Below are 25707 nucleotides of genomic sequence, written 5' to 3' on the forward strand. Positions count from 1 at the left end.
AGGACAAAAAAAGGATGAAATATATATATTTAACATTATGAAGTAATCCCAGGATATGTTGTTAACTGATAAGGAGAAAATGGAGGCAAACATGGCACTTTATCTAAGAAAGGTATGTGGGGATAAATATGTATATACCTACCCATATGTGGGAGCTGCCAAGTATATCAATCAATTAATAAACAAAGTAGAGAGATTAACTTAGATAATAAAACACTAATAGTAGAGACTTCAACACGGTACTTTCAGCAAATGACAAATATTTTAAACAGAACATCACAAAAGAAACAAGGGCCTTAAATGATACACTGGACCAAATAGATTTCACAGATATATACAGAACTTTCCATCCAAATGCAAGTGAATACCCATTCTTCTCAAGTGTACATGGAACTTTCTCCAGAATAAACCACATACTGGGTCACAAATCAGGTCTCAACCGACACCAAAAGATTGGGATTGTCCCCTGCATATTTTCAGGCCACAATGCTTTGAAACTAGAACTCAATCACAAGAAGAAATTTAGAAGAAACTTAAAAACATGGAGATTTAAGAGCATACTACTAAAGAGGAATGGGTCAACCAGGAAATTAGAGAAGAAGTAAAAAGATTCATGGAAACTAATGAAAATCAAGATACAATCATTCAATATCTTTGGGATACAGTAAAGCAGTCCTAAGAGGGAAATATATCGCAAGACAAGCCTCCCTCAAAAAACTATAAAAAACTCAAACACATAAGCTAACGTCACACCTAAAGGAACTGAAGAAAGAACAGGAAGTAAAACCTACACCAAGCAGAAAAAGAGACTTAATAAAGATTTGAGCAGAGCTCAATGAAACAGAGACCAGAATAACTGTAGAACACATCAACAAAACCAGGAGTTGGTTCTTTGAAAGAATTAATACGATAGATAAACCATTAGCCAGCCTTATTAAAAACAAAAGAGAAAAGACTAATTAATAAAATCACAAATGAAAAAGGAGAGATCAAAACCAAAACCAAGGAAATACAAACGATTTTAAAAACGTATTATGAGCAGCTATATGCCGACAAATTAGGCACTCTAGAAGAAATGGATGCATTTCTGGAAAACCACAAATTACCAAATGTGTAACAGGAAGAAATAAAAACCCTGAACAGGCCAATAACCAGGGAGGAAAATGAAGCAGTCATCAAAAACCTCCCAAGACACAAAAGTCCAGGGCCAGATGGCTTCCCAGGGGAATTCTATCAAACATTTAAAGAAGAAACCATACCTATTCTACTAAAGCTTTTCCGAAGGACAGAAAGGGATAGAAGACTTCCAAACTTGTTTTGTGAGGCCAGCATAACCTTGTTTCCAAAACCAGACAAAGACCCCACCAAAAGGGTGAATTATAGACCAACATCCCTGATGAACACGGATGCAAAAACTCTCAACAAGATACTAGCCAGTAGGATCCAACAGCACATTAGAAGATTATTCACCATGACCACGTGGGATTTATCCCTGGGATGCAAGGTTGGCTCAACACTCGTAAAACAATCAACCTGATAGATCATATCAACAAGAGAAAAACAAGAACCCAAGAACCATATGATCCTCTCAATAGATGCAGAGAAAGCATTTGACAAAATACAGCATCCATTCCTGATCAAAACTCTTCAGAGTGTAGGGATAGAGGGAACATTCCTCAGCATCTGAAAAGCCATCTACAAAAAGCCCACAGCAAATATCATTCTCAATGGGGAAACACTGGGAGCCTTTTCCCTAAGATCAGGAACACGACAGGGATGTCCACTCTCACCACTGCTATTCAACATAGTACTAGAAGTCTTAGCCTTCAGCAATCAGGCAACAAAAAGAAACAAAAAGCATGCAAACTGGCAAAGAAGAAGTCAAACTCTCCCTCTTCACAGATGACATGATACTGTACATAGAAAACACAAAAGACTCTACCCCAAGATCGCTACAACTCATACAGAAATTCGGCAGAGTGGCAGAATACAAAATCAATGCCCAGAAATCAGTGGCATTTCTATACACTAACAATGAGACTGAAGAAAGAGAAATAAAGGACTCAATCCCATTTACAATTGCACCCTAAACCATAAGATACTTAAGGAATAAATCTAACCAAAGAGGTAAAGGATATGTACCCTAAAAACTACAGAACACTTCTGAAAGAAATTGAGGAAGACACAAAGAGATGGAAAAATATTCCATACTCATGGACTGGAAGAATTAATATTGTGAAAATGTGTATGCTGCCCAGGGCAATTTACACGTTCAATGCAATCCCTATCAAAATACCATGAACTTTCTTCATAGAGTTGGAACTAATCATCTTAAGATTTGTGTGGAATCAGAAAAGACCCCGAATAGCCAGAGGAATACTGAAAAAGAAAACCAATGCCAGTGGCAACACAATGTAGGATTTCAAGCTTAGTACAAAGCCGTGATCATCAAGATACGTGGTACTGGCACAAAAACAGACACATAGATCAATGGAACAGAACAGAGAACCCAGAAATGGACCCTCAACTTTATGGTTATTCGATAAAGGAGGAAAGACTATCCACTGGAAAAAAGACAGACTCTCTCTGAAAATCATAGAGCATTTTCAATAATTATATTAACAATATTGAAATTGTTATGCTGAAATTATGTTGTAAGTAGGTATCATGTAATATAGGATAAAGCAAATACATAATTAAGTCCATATCATTAAGACTCAAACTCTTAGAGTAAGAGAAGAGATAGAAATACAAATCATGAAAGTAGTAGACAAATCATGAAATCATCAAAGAAGTAGACATGCTATCATCCTAAACTTGAAACCTGGAATTTCAGTGTTCATTCATGAATTTTCTAGCTCTGTCCACTCAAGAGACTTTACCATTAGTGACAAAGACTACTAGGGTTGTATCAAAAGGACTCAAGAACTCGAAGAGTCCAATAAGGAAAGATGAAACAATTTAAGCATCACTAAGAATTACAACTATACTGGATCAAAACAAATCATGTATATTTAAATCCGTAAGTAGTTTATCATGATGTTCATGTATATACACATGCCACACAAGTTCATTAGTCACTATTGGGGGATGACAGGAAACTACTGACTCTGAAACCTGGTAAACAAAGGGTGAAAAAAAAAAATCAAGTATTTATCCTGCCTTTTATACATGTACAAACTACACTTTAGTGAAACCAAATATGTGATGAATGGAAAACGGTCTAAAATACTATTCCAGCTAATAAATCAAAAAGAAATGACAGAATTGGAATATCATTATCACTAATGAAATAATCTAGGCAATGATCATTAAGAGCTAGTAATAACCACAAAAACAAGGGCAACAGATTAAGATTTCCTACCAACAAGAAAACATAAAATTATCTGTGAAGCAGGAGTGCCAAAATAATCAAATCTGAATTTGAAATCTCTGGATAGAAATACCAGTTTACAGGAAATACAAGAGTAGAGGTATATGTGATAAATGATGTGGTTTTATTTACAAGTACATTGTAATGGGAAAAAATCAGGGAAAGGAAATCTATAGATAAAAAGAAATCAATTTCAGTGTATGGACTTGACTTGAATCCTAATTAGAACAAAACAAATTAGAAAATCTGAATTCTAACTAGATATTTGATGATTGAATTAGGCTGTAAGAGAACCCCAATGATTCCCAAGTCCTGTTACTCAGGCCTTTGTGTAATTCCCTTTCCTTAAATTCATAAACTACTGAATTGCTTTTAGCAAATAAGCATAGATAATGGAATATCCAAATTAGGTTACAAAAGACTGATTTGTTTTACTAGAACATTCTCTTTCTTGTCTTCTTGCTAGCTTACTCTGATGAAGCAAACTGCCATAGTGTGAGCTGTCACATTTCAAGGAACTGAGGATGACCTCCAACCAAGAGTCAACAAGGCACTGAAGTGGGAATGTGAAGTGAATTGTTTCCTAGAGTTCAATGTCTGTTATGGTTGCCATCTTATTTGCTGCCTCCTCATTTTTCATCTTTTTTTCCTTACCTTCCCCTATGTATGTCTGGGTTTTATATCAAAATAATTTGATGGTTGGGGAACAGTGGGAAATGGGAAAGAGATAACATGGAACAAATGTGTCTATGAGCAGGTAATTGTTGCTGCATGATGGGTACATGGGGTTTTGTTAAAACTATTTTATTGTCACATAGTTTTGAAATTGTCAAAAGAGGAAAATACAGCACTAAAACAATTTTGCTAGTAAATGAAGAAGCAGCAAGAAGTAGGCCAAAGTGTAAACAATATTACCACTAATGAGCAAAAATAAATAAATAAATAAAATAAAAACCACAACAATTATTTTAACCAAGGACATTTACTCACTTACCTTAATTCCTGCAAGAACAAGATTCTTTGCTATGAAGGAAAAAGAAAAAGAGATAGCTTAATATTAGGAACGTATATTAGTCTTGATGGAGCTTGGTCCCATCTCTGACTGGATAATTTAACTTTTTTACTACCTAAAAAATATAAGTTCCTTAGAAAATACAGATGAACAAAAAGGAAAAAAAAAATTCTATAATCATACCACACCAAGGTATAATACACTAAAGTTTTAGTGTATTATCTCAGACATGTTATAAATGTATGTGTGTGCTCTATCATATATGAATTAAAGATACAGAAATGATCATTTATGGTTATTAACATTATAAAAAGAAGCAAGAGAATCATTGCTGGTTCCTTGTGGAAGAACATAACAGTATCATGAAACAGTGTTATTAAGGGGCAGCTGGATGGCCCAGTTGGTTAAGTGTCTGCCTTTAACTCAGGTCATGATCCCAGGGTCCAGGGATTGAGCCTGAGGTCGTGTTCCCTGCTCAGTGTGAAGTCTGCTTCTCACTCTGCCTCTCCCCCTTGCTCATGTTCTCTCACTCTCTCAAGTAAAATCTTAAAAAAAAAAAAAAAAAAAAAAAGATTTTGGATCTAATCTCCTTTATGGGAAAATAAATTCTTTAGTTTACGTTGTTCAAAGTATCATATAAAATCATGAATAAAAATACTACTTACCAATTTCCAAACCAAGACCACCCATACCACTTAAGAAAACATGGGACTTGGCCATCTTCTGCATTGCTGTGTCTCCAAGAACGTACCTCTGTCGACTATAGGTAAAACACAATAAAAATAAATTATTTCACAAAAATTACACATCCCTTAAAGTTGCTTGGGAATTAATAGTCTAGCAACTAGGTCCTGCCACAGATGTGTTTTGGATCACTTGCACAGTGCTAACATTTCTAAATTAATTGCCAAATATAGTACATAGTTGGAAAAAACCGAAGATCTAGTACCACCTTCTCTCATGGCAGCAAATGGAGTTGAGTAGGAGTTGTCCTGTTTGATAGGGAAGACTGTGTGCTCTAGACTTGCCACATCCTCATCCTGTTCCCTTCGTTTATTACGTCAGGGGCCATAATAGGCATTTGAGTTTCCTACCTCCCCTTTAAGTCTTTATAAACAGGAATTCTGAGACAAAAAAAAATAAAAAATAAAAATGGTTCCCTTCTTGGAGTTTAAATGACTTACAGCGGTTTTCTAACATTATTTTATTTCTTTCTTTTTATAGTAGTATTTACGCCCAATGTAGAACTCAAGCTTCCAACCTCAAGATCAAAAGTCGCATGCTTTATCAACTGAGCCAGTCTGGTGCCCCTAAAAATTACTTTAAATATAAATGCTGTTAAAGTATGTACAAGATCCTGTTAAGCCATCCATCCGAATAGCCACAAGGCAGCATCAGCATGAGAATTTCAAAAAACACACACTGGCTATTTTAAAAAGTCAGATATGATAATAAAGGCAACAGAAAGCTTATTTGAAAGAATAGTGATAAAGTTGATGCTGTACCAAATTTTTGAAGATAATGGTCATTCCAATGGATTCTTACAAGAATCATTTGAAAATGGGTTAAATATAAATAACTGAACTCCTTGGTTTAGAAGTATTTCTTTTGGAATTTGCAATCTTCATGCTAGTTTAATGCATGTTTGTTTAGTATGTAGATACTTATTTCCATATTTCAGCTATTTATATTCAATTTAAAAGACTGAAAAGTCATTTCTCGCCTAGTCAGAAGACAATTTATAAACAGAAACTGTTATTTCATTCCTCATTCTCACAAAATAAAAGCTAGACTTCTCTTTTTATTTGTATTTTTTATTTTTTAAAAGATTTTATTTATTTATTATGAGAGACACACAGACAGAGAGAGAGGCAGAGACACAGACAGAGGGAGAAGCAGGCTCTCCGGAGGGAGTCTGACATGGGACTCGATCCCAGATCACAGGATCACACCCTGAGGTGAAGGCAGATGCTCAACCACTGAGCCACCCAGGCGTCCCTATTCTATAGTTTTGGACAGTTTCTTAGACTATGGGTATTCAGATATGTCTCATAATACAAATGTGTACATAGCAGTTTCTACAGATATATGGATAGACAGATGATAGATAATAGCATAATATATCTAGGAGAGGAAATACAGGGATAACTTTATTAAATAATGCCAAACTGTTTTTCTGAAGTGTACCAATAACTGTCCTCCTGCAGTATATCGAAGTCCCTGTAGTTTCACATCCTTAACAGGAAAAAGTTAACATAGTAAGTCTGGTCATTAGCCTGTTTACAGGGCTAGCCCTTGGCTGGTGTCTTCGATTTTTTCCTAATTTCCTGAAATAAAAACTCATTAGTTTTCAGGTTTTCTTTTCTAAAATACTATGTAAAACTTGAACTCATTTTAAACAGCATCTCAAGTTTTGATACATAGTACTTCTTTATTATTTTCCAGTTTTAATTATGATTCTTTTTGACTTATGGGTTAATATGAAGTGTATTTTTAAACTTCTAACTTCCTGGGGGAATATTCTGGTTATCTTTTGTGTTAACTTCTAGCCTATGTGTATTGTGAATAGACATCACAATCTATATGATTTCATTTTTTAATATTGGAGAATGTTTTTAGTCAGTTTTGCAAATGTTCCATGTACTCTTAAATGGAATGTGTCCTCAACAGTTGGTTAGATACAATATTCTTTATATGTGCATTATATTAATTTTAATAACCATATTGATGAATACTATACCCATTTTGATTTTTTTGTCTGCTTCTTGATTAGTAAAAGCAACATTTAAACTCCTCCACCAATGTAATAGTAAATTTGTCTATTCTTGTATATTGTACCTTAAAAGTACTGACATGTAGAAGTGCTAACACCGAGTGTCTATTATACACTACACATTGTTTTAATGTTTTACTTGTATTAACTAATTTAAATCTTACAAAATTCTGTAAGTACTATTAATAGTCCATTTTTACAGAAAAGAAAACTTAAGCACAGAGAAATTAAGTAATTTATAAATAATGGAGATAAGATTCAAGTCAGGCAGTTGGCCTTAGCATCCATACTCTTAATCACTATAGTACACTGCATGTAGATTAAGAAAGTCAAATCATTCTAATAAGGTTTACTGGAGGAATAAAACAAACAAAAAATCAGTTCCCTAACCTAACTCTTCCCTACCCAGATTCCTATACACCAAAGGCAATCATTCTCAATTCTTTTAGTTGTTTCTTCGAATATTTACCCTTTTCTCAATAATGTTTATATTTTTATTTCTTGGCTTTTCAGTTTTATATATACCCTATTAATTTCCTCCTAACATGAATAATCTTTCTGCAATACAAATTTGGTCAAGTCATTCTCCTGCTTTAAAAACTCTAATGATTTCCTATTTCCCTCATGATAAAGTCTAGATTCTAATATAAGTCACAAGGCTGTTCATAATCTAGTCTCTGCTTGGCTCTCTCTAGTCTCATCTTTTGTCACTCCTCTATCAAACTCCATATTCTAGGTATACTCAAGGTTTTCACTTCTCCAAATGTGGTATGTTGTCTTTGGCCATTAGACATTTTTCTGGAGTATTTCTCTTCCTCAATATTATCTGCCTGAAAAACTTCTACTCATCCTCCAGTTTTGGCTTATACGTTATTTTCCCCCATGATGTGTCTCCCAACATCCCTAGACTTCCTCAAGATAGTGCTGGATCATCTTTTATGTGCATCCATAACATCCTACAATGTATTACAACATTTATCACAATATATTTCACTATTTCTCTATTTTTCCTAGGAGATTATAGATTCCTTAAGGCAACCTTTGCTTTATTTATTTACTATTGTATTCTCCTGGCACGTTACAGACACACAAAAACAACTTGCCAAATTAAGGAAATGAACTGGCATATAAGAACAAAAACAACACACTTGCTGTGCTCTACTTAGAAGAGGACTTACTTTTTTCTATGTTCAGAGTCACAGGAATTATGTTAAAAAATGTTTTCATCTCAACTTGTTCTCATGAATTATTTTGAAGATTATTTATGTAAATAAGGAATAGCTATGACACAAATTTGGTTATAAATGACAAAGAACTTATAGACAAAAGGATAAAACAAAAGACATATGAACCAAAGTTTTACAAAGAATTATAAAGTCTCAGACAGATTCTCAGCAGTTTCCTAACTACCTTTTCAATGTTTGGCCACCAAGGGTAAGGGTACTAATTAAGTACCTACATTGTGCTAGACAAAGTCAGGAACTCTGAATTCGATGCTAAAAATCTTACGACATTCATATTGTTAGTAAGTAGTAGAGATGGAATTTAAAGAGCCTAGAGTATAACCTCAAGTCCAGCATTGTTATATTACAGCTTACTCTACTGAGTGGATATTCAAAATATCAGTGAAAGTATCCAGTAGAAATAAATTACCCAGGCTATCTATTTTTAAAGAGCCCTATTCATTAAAGATTCTCCCTTCATGAAGGTATGATATCTCCTTACAGTTTTCACCTACTAGTCCCAATTTTACTTCCTTGGGGCCATAGGGAACTTGTCTAATTCCTCTTGGATGTGTCAGCTCTCCAAACATTTGAAGATGGCATTCAGGTTCCAGAGTCTTCTTTCTCCAGGTTAAACATAGCCAGTTCTTTAAATTATTCCAAGCATGACATCATTTTGAATCCCCCTCAACAACTCTAATCACCTTCTTCTGGATGCATTTCAATTATCTTCATCATGCATTCATAAATTTATTAATATCTCTCTCTCAAGCCAGACACTGGCACTGTGTGGGGTCCATAATAACAAACTCATATGGGTACTATGAGGATTAAATTAAATAAGACTTAACATATTAAGTCTGCAAAATATATTAAATACTTAGCAGAATGCCTGGGACATGTTACTGAGAGAAAACGATAAATAATCAAATAATTCTTTATTAAGGACAATACATAGAAGTATCAGAAACTAAGGGAGTCTGATATAAGAAGAGGGAGTAATTATCTCTATCAGCGGAGGTCATGGAAAGCTTCACAAATGAGCTTCATCCAAGTTGGATTTTGAAGACTTAATAGGAGTTAAAAAATAATCAAAAAAGGAAAAGTATTCTGTAACAGGAAAAAAAGGAAAATAAAAGCACGAAAAAGAATGGCATATAAGAGATACATAATAAATACATTAATAGGGGATCCCTGGGTGGCTCAGCAGTTTAGCACCTGCCTTCGGCTCAGGGTGTGATCCTGGAGACCTGCGATCCAGACCCACATCAGGCTCCCTGCATGGAGCCTGCTTCTCCTTCTGCCTGTGTCTCTGCCTCTCTCTCTCTCTCTCTCTCTGTGTGTGTGTCTCTCATGAATAAATAAATAAAATCGTAAAAAAAAAGAAAACTTCTAAAGATTTACTAACTCTTCTTTAAAAACAAAAAATAGGGGATCCCTGGGTGGCGCAGCGGTTTGGCGCCTGCCTTTGGCCCAGGGCGCGATCCTGGAGACCCGGGATCGAATCCCACGTCAGGCTCCCGGTGCATGGAGCCTGCTTCTCCCTCCGCCTGTGTCTCTGCCTCTCTCTCTCTCTGTATGACTATCGTAAATAAATAAATAAATAAATAAATAAAAATTAAAAAAAAACAAAAACAAAAAACAAAAAATAAATACATTAATATTTTCACTTCTGGCCACGAAAAGTTATAGGATCAGATTTATCTTCCACCTGCCTTAAACAACTGAAAACTGGACAATATAAATAAACAACAGATTTCAGACACTTGAGAACAGGCATCTGAGGACAGCAATTTCAGAGAAGAAAAACAAATGAGGTGAACTTTATGAATGTCCTAGCTATTGCCTGAAGAGTCTCCAGGCTGCAATTCAGGAAGGGGAACTCAAACAGAACCTGGTGGTCTCCATGAATTGAAAAGACAGGGCTGTGAATTCAAGAAGGCTAAAACGTGAAAGCAGATGCACAGAGAGAGCACCAGAGATTTGTAGAGGGTTTTCTTTTTTGAGTATATAAGCTGGATAAGATCAGCAAATGCACATGAAGAAGCAACCTTGAGGGCAGCCCAGGTAGCTCAGCGGTTTAGTGCCACCTTCAGCCCAGGGTGTGATCCCTGCATGGGGATCCCTGCATGGAGCCTTCTTCTCCCTCTGCCTGTGTCTCTGCCTCTCCCTCTCTCTCTCTCTGTGTGTGTGTGTCTCTCATGAATAAGTAAATAAAATCTTAAAAAAAAAAAAAAAGAAGAAGCAACCTCGAGCTGGGGAAAGAACCACCTGAGAGGGGATGGTGAAACAATGATGGTTGTTGAAACAGGGCCAGAAGTAGTTTGTGCTCCTCGTCAGCCAAGAGGAAAATTTGGATAGAATGAATACTCAGAAGGATATTATAACAATAGTGGGGGAAAATTAGCCTCAGACTTAAGTCTCCTCTAATCTCACCTGCAAAGCTTAAAACCAAGCTTCGAAAAAATAAAATTGTTTTCAATTTAACTGTATCTCTTAACAAAGCTCAATAATATTTAAAGGAATTCAAAATAATGTAGCACCCAAAAAAGGTAAAATTCACAATGTCTGGCATACATTAAAAAATAACCAGCTACGCAAAGAAGTAGAGAAATACAATTCATAATGAACAGAAAAACTGACAACAGAACAGACTTAGGAATGACATAGATGATAGACTTTATAGAAAAATATATTGAAATAATTATAAAAATAATTATAAATATAATCCATATATGCTCAAGGAGAAAGAAGAAAGCATGAGCAGCAAACTTCTAGAGATGAAAATCATATTATCTATGATGAAGAAATATATTGGATGGAATTAACAACAGATTCAATTCTGCAGAAGTGAGCTTGAAGATACAGCAGAAATTTTACAACATGAAACACAGACTGAATAAAAATTCAAGAAACCCCGAGCACAAATGAGTTGTGGAACAACTTCACTAGGCCTAATATATGTGAAATTAGAGTTCCTGGAAAAGATCGGAGAGGAAGAGAGATAAAAATATATTTAAAGATCTAAGAGCTAAAATTTTTCCAGGAATACAATCAATCAACTCACAGAACGATGTGAACAAATCCAAGAATAAAAAATATGAGGGAAACTACACCAAGGTATATCATACTCGTTACACCAGGATGAAGAGAAACTATTAAAAGTAATCAGGGAAAATAGGACACATTATTTACAGAGGAAAGATAAGAATGACAGTTAACTTTCTCTCAAGAAGCACTACAGATCAAAAACAGTGGCCCAGGGATCCCTGGGTGGCGCAGCGGTTTGGCGCCTGCCTTTGGCCCAGGGCGCGATCCTGGAGACCCGGGATCGAATCCCACATCGGGCTCCCGGTGCATGGAGCCTGCTTCTCTCTCTGCCTATGTCTCTGCCTCTCTCTCTCTCTCTCTCTGTGACTATCATAAACAAAACAAAACAAAACAAAACAAACCAGTGGCCCAACATTTTAAAAGCACTCAAAGGAAAAAACTGTCAATCTGGAATTCTATACTCAATTTTATAAAAGTAAAGACTTCTTTAGACAATCAAAAGCTGAAAGAATTCATTGCTGACAGACCTTTACAATAAATAATGTTACACTAAATCCTCAGGCAGATGGGAAATGATACCAGATGGAAATCTTAACTTACACAAGGAACAGAGAATACCAGAAATGACAAATATATGAATAAATACAAAAACACTGTTCTGCTATTTATAAATTCTCTTTTAAAGACAGTTGACTGTTTAAGCCCAAAACGATAATGCACTGTAAATGTCTAACACATGTAAAAGTAAAATGTAAGAAAACAATAGGTCAAATCCTGGGATAAGAGAAATGGAAGTATACTGTTTTAACATCCCATACCACACAGGAAGTGATAGAGTATTATTTGACCATACACTATAATATATTAAAGATATATGCTACATACCATAATCATTAAACAAGGAAAAAGTATAGTATTATGCCAACAAAGGAGATGAAATATAATAATAAATGTTCAACTAGTCAAAAAAATAGGAAAAATTGGAAAATCAGTAAGAGATCAATGAGAAAGCAAATTGATACCAATGTTTCACATTAAATGTAAATGGTCTAAAGACCCCAATGTCTTAAAAGACAATCATGTCCTAAAAGACAAGATTGGTAGACTGAATAAAAAGAAAAATCCTACTATATTCTATTTATAAGGAGCCAAATTTAAATACACAAATAAGAGTAAATGAGTATAAAAAGATAGATCATGCTACCAATAATCAGGAGAAAACTGGAATGGCTCTATTAATATTAGACAAATAGATTTCTGAACAAAGAAAACTACCAGGATAAAGACAGCCATTTCAAAATGATAAAAGAGTCAATACATTAAGAGGATATAACAGTTATAAAAGTTTACGCATAATAACAGATGCTCAAACTACACAAAGCAAAAACAGAACTGAAATGAGAAATGTTCAAACAAAAATGACAGACAACACTACTTTCTTAATAACTGGTAATAAAGCCTAGACAGAAAATCAGTTATGATATAGAACACTTGAAAAACTATCAATCTGACTTAATTGACATTGACAGGACAATCTAACAAACAACAGAATACACATTCTCTTCAAATGCACATAGAACAATGATAAGATGGATCATATTCTGTAGCAAAACACTAAAAAAAATATGAAATTATACTAAAGTTATCCACTGATACCAAAGGAATTGAAATAGAGATTAACCATAGAGGGGCACCCAGGTGGCTCAGTGGTTGAGTGTCTGCCTTTGGCATAGGTCATGGTCCCGGTATCCTGGGATTGAGTCCTGCATCAGGCTCCATGTGGGGAGCCTGCTTCTTTCTCCCTCTCCCTATGTCTCTGCCTCCCTCTGTGCGTCTCTTATGAATGAATGAATGAATGAATGAATGAATCTTTAAAAAAGCGACCGACATTAATAGATCTCTGAAAAATGTCTCAATATTTAGAATCCAGATAATACACTTCTAAAAATAAATTTAAAAAGTTACAGTTTTCTGAACTGAGTACAAATGAAGACATATCCATTAGATACATATACAGTGTTTAGAGGGACGTTTTTAGCATGAAATAGACATATTACTAAAGAATAAAGGTCTCAAAAATTGATGATCTCAAATTGCATTTCTATATACCAACAATGAAGCAACTAAAAGAGAAATTAAGAAAAACAATCCCATTGTTTTCTGCACCAAGAATAATAAAAACCTAGGAATAAACTTACCCAAAGAAGTAAGACACCTGTACTCTGACAAGTACAAAACACTGATGAAAGAAACTGAAATTAAGCAAAGACATTCCATGCTCATGGATTGAAAGAACAAATATTATTAAAATGTTTACACTACCAAAGCAATCTACAGATTTAATTAGCTATCAAAAGACCAACCACATTTTTCACAGAACTACAATAAACAATCCTAAAATGTATATGGAACCACCAAAGACCCCCAACAGCCAAAGTAATCCTGAAAAACAAAAAACAAAACTGGAGGTATCACAATTCCAGACTTCAAGTAATGTTACAAAAGCTGCAGTAATCAAATTTGTATGGTACTGGCACAAAAATAATAACACAGACCAATGGAACAGAATAGAAAACCCAGAAATGAATTCACCATAATATGGTTAGTAAATCCTCAACAAAGGAGAAAAGAATACACAATGGGAAAAAGTCTGTTCAACAAATGGTGTTGGGAAACCTGGAAAGCAACATGCAAAATAATGAAACTGGACCACTTTCTTAAGACTATACACAAAAATAAATTCAAAATGGAAAAAAAAGACCAAAATGTGAGACCTGAAACCATTAAATCCTAGAAGAGGGCACAGGCAGTAATGTCTCTGACATGGGCCATAGGAACATATGTCTCCTAAGGCAAGGGATATAAAAGCAAATATAAACTATTGGAACTACAACAAAATAAGAAGCTTCTGCACAGTGAAGGAAATAATCAATAAAACCAAAAATCTACTGAGTGGGACAAGATATTTGCAAATAACATATCTGATAAAGGGCTAGTATCCAAAATATATATGTAACTTATACAACAGTCAAAAAAATCCCAAGTAATTCAATTTAAAAATGGACAGAGGACAAGAACAGACTTTTTTTCTAAAGACAACAGATGGCTAACAGACATATGAAAAGATGCTTAACGTTAAGCATCATAAGGGAAATGCAAATCAAAACTACAAGGAGATATTAACTTACATCTGTCAGAATAGCTAAAAATTAAAAACACAAGAAACAAGTGTTGGTGAGGATGTGGAGAAAAAGAAACCCTCATGCACTGTTTGTGGGAATGCAAGCTGGTGCAACCACCATGGAAAACAGTATGGAGGTTCCTCAGAAAGTTAAAAATAGAACTATCTTTCAATACTAAATGCACTACTGGGTATTTACACATAAAATACAAGAACACTAACTCAAAGGGATACATGCACCTCTGTTTCTTGCACTATTATTTAGAATAGCCAAATCATGGAAGCAGCCCAACTGTCCATCAATAGATGAATGGATAATGAATATGTGGTACTCATAAAAAAAAATGGGGTATCATTTAGCCATGAAAAAGAAAGAAATCATACCATTTCCTACAACATGGATGGAACTAGAGTGGAAAGATAAACAGAATGACAGAGAAAGGCAAATACCATATGATTTCACTCATGCAGAACTTAAGAAACAAAGGAGTAAAGGAAAAATAGAGACAAAGAAATAGACTATAGAGAACAAATGGATGGTTACCAGAAAGGGAGGGGGGAGGGAATGGGTCAAATTAGGTGACAGAGATTAAAGAGTACACTTACCCTGATGAGCAGAGTAATGTATGAAAAGTGCTGAATCATTATACTTACATCTGAAACTAATCTAACACTCACTGTATGTAAATTATATTGGAATAAAAAAAATTAGAAAAAGAAAAGCAAATTAATATCAAAGTAAGCAGAAGAAAAATCCCCAAAAGACAGAAATCACTGATACAAAACAGGAAAATAACACAGAAAAATCAACTGAATGAAAAGCTGGTTCTTTGGGATTCAAATAAAATCAATAAACCTCTAGCCAGAATGATCAGGAAAAAAAACAGAAAAATTACCAGTAATAAAAATAAGTGAAGGAACATCATTTCAGGTTCTACAGACGTTAAAAAGGATATTCAGGGAAAATTACAAACAATTTTACGCCACTAAATTCAACCACTAAGATATAAATATATTTTATGAAAGAGACAAACTATCAAAGCTCTCTCAAAATGCACTTGACCCTTAAACAATGTTGGAGCTAGGGGCACCAACCCTCCACACAGTCAAAAACCTGTGTCTAACTTTTGACTCACAAAAACTTAACTAGTGATAGCCTACTGTTGACTGGAAGCTTTACCAATAACAAAAAACAGTCAATTAACATATTTTGTATGTTCTACATATTATAATCTGTATTCTTACAATGAAGCTACAGAAAATATTAAAAATCATAAGGAAAATACATTTACAGTGCTATACTGTATTATACTGTAAATTATTATCCTGTTTACAAGATGAATCATCAGTACCTGCATCAATGTTGTCTTACTGTACAAAACACTGTAGATGTTATATGTATTAACACTAGATGAAAAATAAAAAGATACCGAGAAACAGAATCTGTACTTATAGGCTTAACAATCCATGTATTAAAAACAAAGTAGCAGCAACAAGATTGCTTTTGGTAGCCTAGCTTATATACTAATAAGTAAATCTTTACAAAAAATTTGGATTTTTAATTTATTTATTATTATTTTTTAAAGATTTTATTTTATTTATTCATGAGAGACACAGAGAGAAGGAGAGAAAGAGAGAAAGAGAGAGAGACAGAGACACAGGAAGAGGGAGAAGCAGGCTCCATGCAGGAAACCTGATGTGGGACTGGATCCCGGGTCTCCAGGATCACGCCCTGGGCTGAAGATGGCGCTAAACCACTGAGCCACCCAGGATGCCCTTAATTTATTTTTGTGAGAAAGAGAGAAAGAGAGAGAGAGAAAGAACGCGTGCACATGTTTGGGAGGTGAGGCAGAGGGAGAACCAGGGTCCCTGCTGAGCAGGGAGCCCAATGCAGGACTCAATCCCAGAGCCCTGGGATCATGAGCTGAAGGCAGGTGGTTAACTGGCTGAGCTACCCAGGCACCCTCTTTACAAAATTTTCATGGCATGTATTATTGTAGTCATACACCTATATGGTATTAGAAACATTGTTACATTTTCTAAAAATCCCACTTACTTGTAATGAGAAGCTGATAAGCAGTTTCTCCAATGATGGGGGGGGTCATACTGTACAGTAAGGCAATTTTCTTTTTTTAAAGATTTATTTATTTATGATAGAGAGAGAGAGAGAGAGAGAGAGGCAGTGACACAGGCAGAGGAATAAGCAGGCTCCGTGCCAGGAGCCCGACACAGGACTTGATCCCAGGACTCCAGGATCGCGCCCTGGGCCAAAGGCAGGCGCTAAACCGCTGAACCACCCAGGAATCTCCCAGTAAGACAATTTTTTGAAAGCAAAGATATGAAATGGTAAGATAACACATTAATTTTGTATTACATATTCATCTTATGCCTATGCAAGGATAGGCTATCCACTTCTATGAGGGTTGTACATGATGTTCTACACAATGAATACTTTGATGATGATGACACCAAAAGGTCTCATACAGTTCTTGCTGTATAGCTATTAGTTTCTCAAATGAAGATACACACACACAACAAATCAGTTTATTAACTGTGCAGCATGGTGATCATTTACTATTTATTAAGTGGAAACAGATCATAAGGGTCTTCATTTTCCTGTCTTCATATTGGAGGAGTAGTAGAAGGGGTGGTCTTGCTGCCTCAGGGAGCAGAGGTAGAAGAGGTAGAGGAAGGGGAAGGGTAGGCAAGAAATACAAGCATGCTCAGTGTAACTTTATGGAAATACATCATGATTTGTCTGCTTTTTGCTTTTTCATTTCTCTAAAGATGTTTTTATATGGTACCAGTCCTTCTTCCATAATTTTAGTTTCAGTGCCCATATCATAGAAGGGTCCATGTCATAAAAGTCAAAAGCAGTCTTCAATAATGAGAACCTTTCTGCCAGACCGTCAAACGTCAATTTGTTTTCTGGCAGTGCTTCTCATACATCTTCTTACACATCATCTGGCACTGTTTTGGAAGTGCTTATTTCCATCAAGTCATTTTCTGTTAATTCCTCTGCTGGGGTGTCTATTAGCTCCTGAATTTCTCCAAACTCCATATCTTGAAACCCATCACCTGCCCTTCCTTTTTTATTTTTACCGTATCCTAATTTCCTTGATTTGCTCTGTCATAAATCCTATGAAGTCACATATAACGTCTCTACATAGTTTTCTCCAGTAGGAATTTACTGTTCTGGGCCTGAATGCTTTCATGGCATTTTCTATACTAACGATAGTATCTTCAACACTGTAATCCTTCCCATAATGTTCTATTGGAGTTCTATTCCATAGCGTTAATAATCATTTTAATAGGGTACCATGTGTAATAAGCCTTAAAGATCCTTATGACCCCCTGATCTAAAGGCTGATTGAGAGATGCTATATTTGGGGGCAAGAAGACCACTATGATGACTTTTGTACTGAATTCAGGGTTCTGGGGGGCCAATAGCATGCTGCTCCAATATCAAAAGAATATTAAAAGACAGCCCCTTACTAGCAAGGTACTTCTTAATTTCAGAGACAAAACATCGACAGAAGCAATTCAGAATAAAGAGTTTTACTGTCCAGGCCTTTCTGTAGTACAACCAAAAGACTAGTGGCTGGTGTTTACTTTTTCCCTTTAAGGCTCAGGGGCAGGGGTGGGGAGGTAGAGGTGGCAATACTTAGCAGCTTTATAGACAAGGGCAGTCCTGATCATAAACCCAAATGCATTTACATAAAATAGTTGAGTTAGCCTATCCCTTCCTGTCTTAAATCGTGGTACTTGTTTCTCTTCCTTACTTATAAATCTTTATGCCATTTTTTCCCCCAGGATAGGCCACTTTCATCTGCATTAAAAACCTGTTCAGGTATATTCTTTCTCCATAATGATTTTTTTTTAAATATTTTATTTATTTATTCATGAGAGACACAGGGAGAGGGGCAGAGACAGACAGAGGGAGAAGCAGGCTGCCTGCAGGGAGCCTGATGTGGGACCTGATCCCAAGACTCCAGGGAGTCTGCTCTCTTTTGACCTGAGCCAAAAGCAGACACTCAACCAGAGCCACCCAGGCATCCCCTCCGTAATGATTTTCTTAAAAGGCATCTGGAACTTAACTGCTGCCTTTTGTTCAGCAAGTGCTTCTCCTCTTATCTTGACATTTTTAAAGCCAAGTCTCTTTCTAAATCATCAAACCATCCTTTGCTGGCATTAAATTCTCCAGCTTTACTTTCATCTTGTTTGTTTTAAGTTGTCTTATATGGAGTTTGCCTTTTCTCAAATCATATTAGAGTATATAAGCATGTTTTAGAGCAACTCGCATACCCACATAAAAAGCTGCATTTTCAATACAAGATAAAAAAAAAAAAAGTATTTTACAAGAAGTGCAAGGTTTTTGTGTCTGCTGGTGGAGGGGCAGCTTCAGATTCCCACATTCCCTTCCCAAGTTCCATTTCCTTCCCCGTTATGCTGAATTTATTCGTCTTGAAATGGCAGGTAACCATAGATGCAGACTCCAATCTATGGTATGCTAGGTAATTTAACCTTTTCTTGTAATGTCATGACTTTTCTCTACTTTTAGGGAGTGCTTCTAGAGTTGCTGGTGACACTCTCTATGAGACCCATAGTGTTATTCAAGGTTTACAGTATTCCACTAAACACATTGAAAAATAGGTGAGAACTGTGAAATCATTTTACTAGAATACAAAATTTACTGAAGAGAGAGGCCACTCACACTAAGACGAGTAGCATCCCCTGGTATTTTAAGGGGATACTCGCCAACACTTGAGTTTACCACAATAGCAACAGGAAGTGGCTTCAAATTTAATACACTAGTACAAGTAGGCACTACAGTTAATTTTATATAGCTGTGATTTTTAAAGTTTTTCTTTTAATTCCCATTAGTTAACATACAGTGTTATATTAGTTTTGCCATTATGACTTAATACTGCATTTTTATGTTTCTTTACATTTCTCTTGACTACAAATGGTACCATGTATACTCCGTTTGTGTGCATAAGTTTTGATAAACTATTTTTAATAATACATGTGTATATTTTGTGGTAGTAATGGATAAAACAGACTAGTCTCTACATAGATTTTATACATTTACATGCCTTTTGTTAATTTTTAGGTATTTCTAGGCTGTGTGGTTTGTGTTTTTTCAAATTATTGCAAATTTTCCAAAAATTTCCAGTATATTTATTGAAAAACATCCACATATAGGTGGACCTGAGCAATTTAAGCCTATGCTAAGGGTCAACTGTATATTACCTGAATGTTACCATGTCTATTAGATGTTAAATTTGTAGTTAAAAACTTTCCCACAAAGACTAGATAACTCTATTGTTATTTCTACCAAAAATCTAAGGAGGAAATAATACCAACTCTACACACACTTTTTAGAAATTTGAAGAAATATTTCGCAGCTCATCCTGTAAGATCAGCATTACCCTGATAAGACAAAATCACTGAATTAAAAAATACTCCACAACAATCCATCACATACACAGATGCAAAAATTCTTTTTTTCACATTTTTAAATTTAAATTCAATTAATTAACATATAGAGTATTATTAGTTTCAGAGGTAGAATTCAGTGATTCATCAGTCTTATGTAATCAGATGCAAAATTCTTAACAGAATTATATATATATAAAGCTGAACCCTGAGTTCAGTATGAAAGGCATCATAGTGGTCTACTTGCCCCCAAATACAGCATCTCTCAAGCATATATATACAATCATATATATAAAATCAGCTCTCTGTCTCTCTACACACACACACACACACACACACACATATATCATGACCAAATGAGTTTTATCCTAGAATCAGAATGCAAGGGTCATATAATAATCTAAAGCCATCCTTGTAATTCACTATATTAAAAGACTAAAATGAAAATGCATACAATCACTTCAATGAATGCAGAAGTGTTTGACAAACTCAATATCTTTTTCTGACTTAAAAAAGAAACACCAAAAAACAAAACTTTAAGCAAACTAGTAATAGAAGGAAATTTCCTCAACCTATGAAAGGGCATCTATGAAAAACCTACAGCTAGCAACACAGTTAAATGAATGTTCATAGAAGAATATACGTTTTTCCAACAAACATCAAGAACAAAGTGAGGTTGTCCACCTTTACCACTTCCATTTAACATTGTATTGGATCTTCTAATCAGTGTGATAAGGTGAGACATAGACATGAAAGGCATATATCTACACTGAAAAGGAAGAAGTAAAACTTCTTTATTTTCAAACCACATATGTCTGTGTAGAAAATCCTATGGAGTCTAAAAAAAACTTACTAAAACAAGTAAGTGAAGCAAGATTGCTGGATAAGAATAATTATTTAAAAATCAACTGAGCTTGAATTTAAAAGTAATGAATAATTGGTAACTGAAACTTAAAGACTACCATTTATAATAGTATAAAAATAAAAATTACTTAGGGAAAAAGTTGATAAAAGCTGTGGAAAAATCACACACCGATAATTATATAACACTATTAGGAGAGACTAAAGAAAGAAATGAATTGACAGACATACCACGTTTATTAATGGATCTTAAAATTCAATATTTTTAAATTGTCAATATTCCCAAAATTGAACTACAGATTCAACATAAACTCAAACAAAATTCCAGTAGGATTTTTTTTAATTGACAAGCTGATTCTAAAATGTATGTGGAAATTCAAAGGACATATAAGATCCAAACCAACTCTTCAAAAAAATCAAAGTTGGAGGAATCAGACTCCTAGACTCCAAGATGTATGATAGAGCTATAGTAAGTAAGGCAGTGTGACACTGTTGTAAAGTGAAACATAGATTAAAAGAGAAGATTCCAAAAATAAATCAACAGATATTTACTCTACTGAATTCTGCCAAAGATAGACACCCAGGAAAATTTTTTTTTTCAGATTTTATTTTATTCATGAGTGACTCAGAGAGAGAGGTGGAGACATAGGCAGAGGGAGAAGTGGAGAAGTGGGCTCCCAACAGGGAGCCTGATGTGGGACTTGATCTCAGGATTCCAGGATCAATACCCTGAGTTGAAGGCAGATGCTCAAACGCTGAGCCACCAAGGTGTCCCAATACCCAGTGAATTCAATGAGGATAGATAATCTTCAACTGGGGTGCTGAAACATTATTGCTATAAGGAAACTGATGAGTCACTGAATTCTACCTTGGAAACTAAAAATACATTATATGTAAATTAAATTGAATTTAAATAAAAAAATTTTTTTTTAAATGGTTAAAAAAATTGTAATATGTCCATATGTTAAAAGGAACAAATTACTGGTAAAACAATATAGATGAATTTCAAAATCATTATGCTGAAAGAAGCCAGCACCCTCAAATATGTACATACTGTACCATTCCATTAATATAAAATTCCAGAAAATGCAAAGTATTCTACAGTGACAAAAAACTCATCAGTTGTTGCCTGAAATGGCAGGTGGAGAGAGAAAGGCGGAGGTATTATAAAGGGGCACAAAGAAAATGTCTAGGTGTGATGGATATTGTCAGTATCTACATTTTGGTGTATTATGGTGGTGATTTCATTAACATATATGCATGTCAAAACATGTCAAGTTGTATACTTTAAATATGTACAGTTTATTATATATCAGTTCTACTTCAATAAAACTGAAAAAAAAATTTATTTATGTTGGAAGACACTCCTTCATGGGTCATTCACACTCCTACATGTCTCTCTAGATATGCCTAGCAAGCACGGTCCTGACTGTTCTTTACTTGAGGGTCTTGTTTGCAGCATATAAAGTTGAGGGATGAGGTGATTCTCTACGACAAAGAGCAGGCTTGCTTACTGTTTGACATACAATGGTGGGTCCCCCAAATGCAGTGTATCTCACCTGTGATGTAAACCCTTTATCTGCAAAGAATCCATTTAGGCCCAGCATTATCCCTATGGGACATGGCAATAAGGGGAACTGAAACCACATGATGGGCATGCTAACTGCTGCATCCTAAGTAATGAAATCTTTTGTAATGGATGGCCATTATAAAAAACAAAATGCCAGAAAATAACAACTGTTGTTGGCAAGAATGTGGAGAAATAGCACATCACCCATGTAATGTGCACTGTTGGTAAAAAGGTAAAGTGGTCTAGCTCCTATGGAAAACAGTATGGAGGTTCCTCAAAAAATTAAAAATAGAACTACTTTATGATCCAGTAATACCTGATCATATATAAACTACTATATTCTGTATTTTTCACTCAAGCAAACTGCAGCCTACTTACACAATTTGCAAATGGAAAACTTAATCTCTAGTTTACTGAAAATTATGTTCATTAATCAGCCATTATAAGGTTGGAGGGATATAAAGTTTTACAAAGATCGTAAGTAAACAATGAATAAAACTAGCTAATGCTATTCCAAGAAACTGCCATTTATTACCCCAAAAATATGATCAAAAGGATGTTAAGATCATAATTATAGATTAAGAATCCAAACTTAAGGTGATTTCTAAGGTATATTTATAATCAGGAAACCTTAGGGCAAAAAAAATTTTCATAAAACAAAGCTAAGTTTATTTATAGTCTTTTATCTCTTTTTCCAAGTGTACAGTACAAAACACACTGAAATCCACCGACTAGGTGGTATATATTAGCTCCTCATAAACTGCTCAAAATTGACTCTGAATCCCACATAAAAAATATAAAAAAGATTTCAAAAATAGCCCATTGTTCCAAACTCTATATACATAAAATATTTTTCATAATTATATAGAGAAGAAATCTAAAAATTTTATTTACTTTTTTTTTTTAAGATTTTTATTTATTCATGAGACACACAGAGAGAGGCAGAGACATAGGCAGAGGGAGAAGCAGGCTCCCTACAGGGAGCCTGACATGGGACTCAATCCCAGGACCCCAGGACCCCAGGACCATGACCTGAGCCAAAGGCAGAGACACTCAACTGCTGAGCCACCCAAGCATTCAAAAACTTTTAAATTGAGATTATAGTATTTTCCATACAAACAACTTGAAGTATTAAAAGAACACCTTAGAAGTGATAGCAATATAGGGGTACCTGGCTGGTTCAGTTGGAAGAACATGTATGTGACTCTTGATCTGAGTTCAAGCCCCACTTTGGGTGTAGAGATTACTTAAATAAATCAGTAACTTAAAAAAAAAAAGTGCTAGCAATGTATGTATTTTTAATTATCTTTAATTCTAATAAAAGTATTTTGATATCATTATATAGTATAAGCATGTAACGTTAACAAGATTACACTGAAGTAAATATATTTTCTAGATGTTACCGTATAATTGAAGCAAAATGGACCATTTTTCATGAGATCCCTGCACTATCTAGAACATAAATATGTACTCCTGCTCAAAAACGAGAGGAATATTTTACAGTGGGTAACAAAATCATTCTTAGTCATATGACATAAACCTAAAGCAACTAAGATTTAAATATTATTCAAGCTTTCAAACTATAGAAAAAAAAAAAACAGAGAAAACTCTAATTTTAACCTCAGAGGAACTCTTAGGATATATTTACAAAACTCTGCATAGGCCTAATGATATTTTCAAATATAGTATTCCATTACTTTGAACAATAAATGAGGAAACTCAGTTTCCATAAGGTTCTCACCTGTATAATGCATCATCAATCTCCACAGATTCTGCTGACATGATGGACAAATTTTTATTTGTACTGAAAAAATAAAACACAACTTATAAGGGCAAGTATGGTTATTCAATATTCACATTCTATAATCTAATATTCAATTATACATGTTACTAAAGAGAATTTCACAAACTAGATATATATCTTAATTTTCCATCCCTTTATTTCAATTTTAAAAATAGGTCAGAATTAAATTCACTGACCACCTACTCTGTGTATACTACAAAATCACAGCCTACAGTTTTATTCTCAGGTGTTATCAGATCTTGTTTTACATACATTCTGATGGATCTGTATTTTAGCAATTTTTTTGGAGTGCCCCATATACCTTGTTTAATATACTCTCTTCTAGATAATCTCATTCAATGGAATTTACCATACTGATGATATATCTAAACATATTTCTCCATGTTTAATCTCTCTTCTGACATTCAGACTTTCCACATCTGCTAGAACAATTTCTCTTTTCTGATGTTTAATTGGTTTCATGAATATAACAAGCCCAAAACAGAATTCAACTCTCCCTGCTTAATCTATACTTTTCTGGTCTTTACCAACTCAGTTTCTGGTACCACCATTTATTCACTTGCTCAGTTCCAGAATCTAGAGATCTTCTTAGCCCATTCCTTCATTTTTTCCATGTGTGCTAGTACACTCTCAGGCCAAACCATTATTATATGTCATCTTAACTACCTCAAAGGCCTCCTAACTAGTCTCTCTAGCGCTACTATTGCCCTCCCCCTTCAGTTCATGCTCTGTATTAAAGCCTATTTTTTTTAGAATACAGTCAGACATTATTCCTCAACTTACAACTATCCTTCACTAAATTTCCGTAACTCTTCGAACTATCCTTCAGTAAATTTCCGTAACTCTTTGAATAAAATTTAAACACCTTACTATGTTCAAAGAGCCTAGGTGTACCCCTTCAATCACAACTCCCACTACTTTCCCTCTTACTGTCTTCAGCCACACTGGCCTCCTTGCTGTTCCTCAAAAATCCAAGCATGCTATCACTTCAGTTTTTACACTTCCTATTCCCTCTGCTTGGAAATGTTCCTCTTTTACATCTCAGAATAGCTGACTCTTTTATCAATTAAAAGTCTCAATTAAAATATAGACTCACAGTATTACATAGACCACTCCTGATTACACTTTCAATGAAACGTCTCCCCTTCTCCTTAGGTCACTCCCTAACTCACTACCCTGCTGTATTTTCTTCAAATTACTTATCATTAATTGTTTATTTAATTTTTTAAAAAGATTTTTTATGTTAGAGAGAGAGAGAGAGAGAGAGAGAGAAAGAGAGAGAGAAACAGGCAGAGGGAGAAGCAGGCTCCTGCATGCAGGGAGCCTGATGTGGGATTCGATCCCGGGTCTCCAGGATCACGCCCTGGGCAGAAGGCGGCACCAAACCTCTATGCCACCGGGGCTGCCCAATTATTTATTT

At 35.0% G+C, this 25707-nt stretch overlaps 1 protein-coding gene across 1 annotated transcript in view; it reads right to left on the reverse strand.

The window, feature by feature from the left end:
• Positions 1-25707, reverse strand: part of UBA6 (ubiquitin like modifier activating enzyme 6) — a 91905-nt gene that overhangs the window by 63627 nt on the left and 2571 nt on the right. The window contains exons 2-4 of the mRNA XM_055342445.1: positions 24225-24287; positions 5051-5145; positions 4368-4396 (exon numbers count right to left, since the gene is read on the reverse strand). Of these exons, the coding sequence (XP_055198420.1) occupies positions 4368-4396; positions 5051-5145; positions 24225-24287 (187 nt within the window). The remainder of the gene's footprint in view (positions 1-4367; positions 4397-5050; positions 5146-24224; positions 24288-25707) is intronic.

This window comes from Nyctereutes procyonoides, unplaced genomic scaffold (genome assembly GCF_905146905.1).
Source record: "Nyctereutes procyonoides isolate TBG_1078 unplaced genomic scaffold, NYPRO_anot_genome, whole genome shotgun sequence".
NCBI classification, from domain to species: Eukaryota; Metazoa; Chordata; class Mammalia; order Carnivora; family Canidae; genus Nyctereutes; species Nyctereutes procyonoides.